Here is a 7,884-nt window from a genome sequence, read left to right on the forward strand (position 1 = left end):
CATAGATGCTTAAAGCTAAATCAGTAAGCACAAAGGAAAACAAACATTGGTAACACCACCCATAGGTAGATTAAAATAAATGGAAAGTTTGAGTAGGATTTACATTGACTTTTTCCTCCCTAGTATGATGAATGGCTGCCTTTCCAGTTGGGTCTCATCTCTATTTGCTTAATACCCATTATCTTGTTTAATGTAGCATTCACTCATATTCTCATTTCTTCTGCTTTTCCCCTCAAATTAGGAGAGAAGACTAACTTTCCCCCTCTCAATGTAATTGCCACCCCCTGAAAGCATAGACTGTAATAATTCTAAGTTCTTAGAAGACTTAAGAACTTTTGGCTCAAAGGGGAGGTGAGAAATAGGTGGTGAGCCAGCAGTAGATTGAGAACTATTTGATACTGATTGCTGCTGGGTGAGGGAATGTATATACATGACCACTGGATGGGCTGTCTAGACTCCAGTGGATGCATTTACACTGAAGGACATTTGGGTACAAACACCTGAATGAATAGGACTCAGCGTGTATGGCAGAGGGCATAGTGTTCGGTGGGGGGATGGGGGAGGCGTGGATGGGGGAGGGGATCTGGATTTGAGTGGGAAAAGTTGTATGCAATTTTAAAAGCTCAATAAAAAAAAAAAAGAAAAAAATCCACTGACCTGGAGGGTTTTGAGAGGGGCTGGGGAAGAACAGGGCCACCTCAACATTTTCTTAGGCAGTGTTACTTTACTGTGTTACTTGGAAAGAAAGTAACAACATTGTAAACAAAATGGGAAAGTGGAGACACATGCATTTAAAATTTTAAATTTGAAGACCAATGTGAAATATTTGCTCAACTTTAAATTATAGCTACAAGAATGTCCATCATTTGTAGATTATCCTTGACAGGCTTTAAAGGTGAATAAATGTCCTTCTGTGAAGAAAATGTCTTTCTTATTTTGGTGTCCTGATAATTTAATAATGTAACCCTATGTTTGTTGGAGGAGTCAGTATGTGTGTACTGTCCCACCTTATTTTTTGAGATAGGGTCTCTTACTATATCTGGAACTCACCAATTTGGCTTGACTGGTTGGCCAGCAAGCTCCAGAGATCCACCTGTCTCGGTCCTACTCCCAAGCACTGAGGTTAATGATGAGTGCCATTGTACCCACCATTTATGTGGGTGCTAGGGATCGAAACTAAGGTCCTTGTGTTTGTGCAGCACATGCTTTACCAACTGAGACATCTCCCAAGCCCCTCATATGTAGTTCTCACATTGCCAGAATTTAGCCCAACTTAGTGGTAGACTTGTTTAGTTCACAGAGGATTTCTCAACCTTGACACTATGGATATTCTTTGTTATAGAGGGAGGGAAGGAAGACTGGACTGCCTAACTGTATATAAGAGGATATTTAGTAGCATTTCTGATTTCTACTTAATTCAGTGATGGTAGCATCCTCCCCCATACCAGGCTATGACAATCACAGATATCATTGTTGTATTCCTAGGATGGGATTGGTTTCTCCAAATGCAGAGCTCCTGTCCTGAGATTCTGTATCAGAGCTCCAAAAAAAATGATTCAGTAGGTTGTAACTTTTATCTCAGTCTTGCATATGTCACCGAAACAAATATGGTATAAGACAGTGTTTCCCCAAGCATGATCCTTAAGTGAACTATCCCTGTTAGGTGTTCTACCTAACTCCTATACCCTCCTCACCCTAAGAAAGTACAGAATGAAATAAGCTGAAAAACACTACCTGCTTAGCTCCCTTTTGGAGATTCAAAATGCAGGTTAACTGAGAATCCTGTTTCGCTTTTTGCAGTCCAGAACTTTTTTAACTTACTTGATCACAAAACCTTCTTCCATGTAATGCGTGCTCAAACACATTTATATTAACATCCGTACCTTGGAAAAAAACAGTTTAAAGATCTGATAAAATGTTTAGAATGCCATTTCTCCAACAAAAATGCCAACATTCTAATTATTGTCACTTTTAGTACATAAAATAATACTTGAAGAATAATACTTTGGGGCTGGGGCTAGGGCTAAATGTAGATCAGAGAGAGAGAGAGCACTTGCCTTCCTGCATGAGGCCCTAGCTTGAATCCCCAGCACCCATCCTTCAAAACAAGGAAGAAAATGAGAACAAATACTTTAAAAATGACATTTCATTTTAAAATATTTCTAATAACTTACCGTTTTAATAAGCTGAGCCGTCACTGATATGGTAAAAATAAAAGCTTTCTCGTTTGCCACATTTTTAGGATGACAGGTATTTTCTAAGTGGGTCATTGGATGGAAAGCTCCGCCTATGGAACATTCCTGACAAAAAAGTGGCTTTATGGAATGAAGTAGACGGTCAGACAAAATTGATCACAGCTGCAAATTTCTGTCAGAATGGCAAATATGCAGTAATTGGGACATACGATGGTAGATGTATTTTCTATGATACAGAGGTAAGTGATAGCCTTGTGTTAATTATAGAATCGAATGCCAATAAAAGACCTTTGTGGTTTTAGACAAGGCATTTAGACAAGTCATTTCCACAAGTCTGGCCTTAAGCCTTATCTGTAAAATGGACAAATACACCATATCTATTTAAGATTGTATTCAGTGATCTTTGAGCTTTCTTCAAATTCTGATATTTTTAATTGATGTTTTAGCATTTGAAATACCATACACAAATACATGTACGATCTACTAGAGGGCGCAACAAAGTTGGAAGGAAAATTACTGGCATTGAACCTTTACCTGGAGAAAATAAGGTACTGTAGCATTCAAACCATTTCTTTCCAGGCTATCATAGAAATTCCTGAAAGTTTCAGTATCTTGGAAAGAATATAGGGGAATACTGCTGTTTCTAGTTTTGACATTGATTTGCTTTGTGTATGTGTAATACCATTTGGGGGTTATGGCACAAGTTAGCTTAAAAGATACTTTTAACTTTTCATTGGTTTGCTTTTAGATACTGGTAACCTCAAATGACTCCAGAATCCGACTGTATGATCTGAGAGACTTGTCATTGTCAATGAAGTATAAAGGCTATGTCAATAGCAGCAGCCAGATCAAAGCAAGTTTCAGGTAAATTGCCATTGAGAAATCCCCCAAAGGCCTCAAAACATTTCCTCCCTTCTCTCATTTTTCAGTAATCTGTGCCTTAGGTTTATATCAAGTTTTTAGGGTTTTTTTTTTTACATTTTTATAACTGATATCACATTGTATCATCATATAATGCTTGCTTTGTCTACCTATATGGTAGGTAAGAGAACTGTCCCTGTTTTGCAGATAAACCAAAATCTGGAACATTAAGGGATTGATCTAAAATCGCTAGTTTTGAGAGCCATGCTTAGAAGGCTCTCAGCTCCAGATTGATTACTTTTAAGCTTTTATGTAAGTGTTTTAAAGAAGCCCCACCCCACCACCACCTCATGCATATTGTCTTGGTCATTATAAGTGCAGGAGCTAACACAACATTTTATCACCCTAAAGCAAAGTTTCTTGTCTTTATACCTTTATTTGTCATTATTATTTGAACTTTTTTTTGGAATCTGTAAGATCTCCTAAAATAGGATTGTCTGCCTAGCTTTTCTTCTTTTTAATCCTCCTTTCAGGTCTTTAAAACTCAGTTCTTTTCTTCTTAAAGTGCCTGGTAATTACCCAGCAATTCAGTTGGTGAAGTATTCTCTGATCCCTTAAGTCATTATGTGTCCTTGAATGGGTTAACTAGCTTCACAGTTGCTTTGAGAAAAATATAAATGTTATGAAGCTATCTGTGTGGCTCAGTGGGAGAGCCTTGGTTCCTGTGCTTGAGGCCTTGGGTTGGTTCCCCAGCACTAATAAATAATGTTTAAAATATGAACAATAGTTAAACACCGCTTTCTCTGGAAAGATTAGCCTGGTTGTCACAGGAGGTACTATAATCACATAACTGTGCTTAAACAAGTGAATAGCAGTAAGCAACAGCATAAAAAAAAAGCCTAGCTTCACACCAAACCTTATTCAGAATCTTTAAAATGAGAAGATGGTCTAGTTTTCCATAACCTCAGGGATTGTTTTAGATATTTTAATTTAGAAAACATTGATAGAAGGAAACCTTGATTTATTTTTTCCATTTTTTTGACCTGTCCTACCCAAATGTAGCCATGACTTTACTTACCTTGTTAGCGGTTCAGAAGATAAATATGTTTATATCTGGAGTACTTACCATGACCTAAGCAAGTTTACTTCCGTCAGGAGAGATCGCAATGACTTCTGGGAAGGTATTAAAGGTCAGTAAATTCAACTTACTTAGATATGCCTTATAAACGAGTAGAGATTTGTGAACACACTATGCTAGAAACAGATGGACACATTTATGTCTTTCCACTACGAATAACAATAAATTCACAAGATGCATCAGTTTTGTTGGCTACAGTTTGCCAAGAAGTCCCACTTCCCTTTGATAGCTGGCTATAGGCAAACACAGGTTCTTTTATTGCAATTTTTAAAACATTGTGTGTGTGTGTGTTTGTGTGTGTGTGTGTGTGTGTGTGTGTGTGTGTGTGTATGATGCCATGAGTGTAGTTGCACACACAATACTATGCAAGTGTGGAGACCCCAGGACAACTTTTTGCAATCTATTTTCTTCTTCCCCATCTACATGGGTTCTAGGGCCAGCCTAGCAAGCACTTTTACTCACTGAGCCATCATGCCGGCCTTTTTATTCCAAACTAATATTGTCTCAGATCACATATTACACATCACATGGTAATTATATATGTGTATATACATATATATGTATATAAGTACGTTACAGAATGACTCTAAAAGGGTTAAAGAAACTGCAGAATTGAAAGGGGTCTTACTGGAGGTGGATGGTTAATACAGATGTAAAGAGACATTGCAGTGGCTACATAAGAAATTAAGGAACCCAACTGGAGAGCTGTTGGAGGCTCAGCAGAGCCAGTACACAGTGTCACAGGGTCCAGCCAAGCTGCCGAAGTGTAGGACCCAGTCTGGATTGAAAACCAGATGAATAAAGAAATTCATGTGGCACATTTCAAGAAAGAAGTTCTCTGCCGTTGGGTCCGTTGACATACACATCAGGTGGTCAGATAACAGTTTGGTGGGACCATACAACCACCATCATGAAAGTGATAGGTGTGTTTCCTTGTGGGTCCAGATAAGAGTGTTGCACCCTTCATTGGTTTGGTGTGTTCACCAAGTTCTAGAGCCTGTTTTATGATTTATTTTTCTGATAATGGTTTTAATGTTCTTATACTCCTATGTTTCCTGTTGACTTTAATGAGTTTATAGGTGCTACCTCTTTACTTTTTGGGATAAGGTATCAGTCTGCTTCATTATTATTGCTGGACAGGTGGTACTATCCATGTGTACAAATAAGATGTAAAGTCATCCAACTTCTACATTGCTATTGATAGTGCAGCCAAATGCTGCTTTGTAAAATGGAGTCACCCATAGCAAAGTAGAGCCCGATGTCCACAAATATAAGAGAATAATTTGTAGAAGCATTATTTTTCAGGAAGTTTGCCAATTATAACTGGATATGTTTTATAGTTTCTCTATACCAAGAAAGAATTTATCCTGGTCTAAAATTTGAAAAGTCATGGAAATTTAGAACCTATATGAGGCATTTTTTAGAAAATACTTCTTGGGTTTTTGGTTTTTTTTCTTTCTTTCTTTCTTTTTTAGTATTGAATTTTTTTTGTGTATTTCATACAGAACAGCTCAAACAATCTTAATCATCTTTATACCCCTGTCCCCATTGACACCCTCCCATCATTACACACACACACACACACACACACACACACACACACACACACACTGGAGCCCATATACTCAGTTATCCCTTTTAAGGCCCACTGGGTTGTCAGTGTCCCCAGTGGTTTCCCAGTGCAAGTCCGTCCACTAAGTCTAGTCAGCTTATCTAGAGTCTCTTGTTTTAGGAAGGGACTTTTCTTTATCTAGCAGCAATCAGTTGCCAACATTCCTTCAGATAAGATTGAGGTCTGCTGATCAGAGCCAGGGAGCAGGTACATGACCATATGGAAACAGAATCCTACAAACTCCTGAGAACCTGCTCATATGATTCTATGGCAATGGTGTCAACATACACAAGGCCCATGCAAAGTCAGGCAGACAGTAACCCAGTATAGAACTGGGAAAATTTTTGAACAGCATACTTCTCGGTTTTAAATTGGTCTTCTATGTTAGTTTTAAAAGATATCTTGTGGGGCTGGAGAGATGGCTCAGCAGTTAAGAGTATTGGCTGCTCTTGGAGAGGACCTGAGTTTGGTTCTCAGCATCCACGTGGTGGCTAATAATCATCCATAAACTACAGTTCCAGGGAACCAGATGCCCTCTTCTGGCCTCCTCAAGCACTGAATGTACACGGTGCACTTATATGCATGCAGGCAAAACACTCAAATAAAATATTTTAAATCTTGCATATTATCTTTTTGTCTTGATGCTTAATATCAAATCTCTCAGTCATGCTGAAATTATTTTTTTCCCCAGCACATAATGCAGTTGTTACATCAGCCATCTTTGCTCCAAACCCAAGTTTGATGTTATCCTCAGACATGCAATCTGAAAAATCAGAAGGAAATGATAAAAGTGAAGATGCTGAAGTTTTGGAAAGCACATCTACTGGTAAGTACCATATTCTAGTTGTCTTACTTTTTTTCTAGCCAGCTATGGTAAGATTTTCGTTGACATGAAGAACATTTGTTGTTCTTTTACTCATTTAAATTCATTTAGGAATTAATGGAAACTTTGGAAGTTCATCATTTTTGCAAACAACATTCTTTGTAGAGAAATGAAAATGAGGGCTGGCGAGATGACTCAGCAGGTTAAGGCTGTGCTGCTGAGCCTGATACCTGAGTTTGATCCCCAGGACCCACAAGGTGGACTTGAGAACTGATTCTTGCAGCAAGGTGTCCTCTGCCCAACACACACACACACACACACACACACACACATACACACACACACACACGATAAATAATGTAACACAAAAACATTTTAAGAGAATTCACACACTAAAAGGCAAGTTGGTGGATGAGGACAGGCTAGGAATCAGATAGCAAGAACTCTTCAAAGAACATAAGTTAGAATAAAAATGAATAAGCAAAAAGTAATAAATTTTAAAATATTTTATTTATTTTTATTTTATCTGTATGAGTGTATTGCCTGCACGTGTGTTAGTACACCATGTCATGAAATTCTCATGGAGGTCACAAGAAGGTGTCAGATCCCCTGGAACTGGAGATGGTTGTTAACCACAATGTGAGTGCTGGGAATCGAACCCGGGTCCTTTTCAAGAGCAGTCAGTGCTCTTATCCACTGAGCCATCTCTCTGGCCCCCAGAAAACAATAAATTTAAGACACTCCACACACTCAATTAAACTAGTCTTTCATTCAAGACAAGTTAGAAATAGTTCAGCCTCATTTATCTGATGAAGAATATATACATATGTAGTTTTTTTCTGGGCAGGGTAGCACATGCCTGTACCAGCACTTGAGAGGTAGAGGCAGGAGGACAGGAAGTCTAAGGTCAGCCTCAACTATATCATTCCTGGCCTGGGCTACATGTCTAAATCCCACCGTGTGTGTGTGTGTGTGTGTGTGTGTGTGTGTGTGTGTGTGTGTGTGTGTGTGTGTGTGTGTGTGTGTGTGTGTGTGTGTGTGTGTGTGTGTGTGTGTGTGTGTGTGTGTGTGTGTGTGTGTGTGTGTGTGTGTGTGTGTGTGTGTGTGTGTGTGTGTGTGTGTGTGTGTGTGTGTGTGTGTGTGTGTGTGTGTGTGTGTGTGTGTGTGTGTGTGTGTGTGTGTGTGTGTGTGTGTGTGTGTGTGTGTGTGTGTGTGTGTGTGTGTGTGTGTGTGTGTGTGTGTGTGTGTGTGTGTG

The 7,884-nt window shown here is 38.9% G+C and overlaps 1 protein-coding gene across 1 annotated transcript in view; it reads left to right on the forward strand.

Annotated features, from left to right (window-relative positions):
- Positions 1–7,884, forward strand: part of Wdr44 (WD repeat domain 44) — a 101,436-nt gene that overhangs the window by 88,430 nt on the left and 5,122 nt on the right. The window contains exons 15-19 of the mRNA XM_008843864.2: positions 2,243–2,434; positions 2,642–2,743; positions 2,944–3,059; positions 4,119–4,246; positions 6,498–6,632. Coding sequence (XP_008842086.1) covers positions 2,243–2,434; positions 2,642–2,743; positions 2,944–3,059; positions 4,119–4,246; positions 6,498–6,632 — 673 coding nt within the window. The remainder of the gene's footprint in view (positions 1–2,242; positions 2,435–2,641; positions 2,744–2,943; positions 3,060–4,118; positions 4,247–6,497; positions 6,633–7,884) is intronic.

This window comes from Nannospalax galili, unplaced genomic scaffold (genome assembly GCF_000622305.1).
Source record: "Nannospalax galili isolate Female #2095 unplaced genomic scaffold, S.galili_v1.0 scaffold311, whole genome shotgun sequence".
Taxonomy (NCBI): Eukaryota; Metazoa; Chordata; class Mammalia; order Rodentia; family Spalacidae; genus Nannospalax; species Nannospalax galili.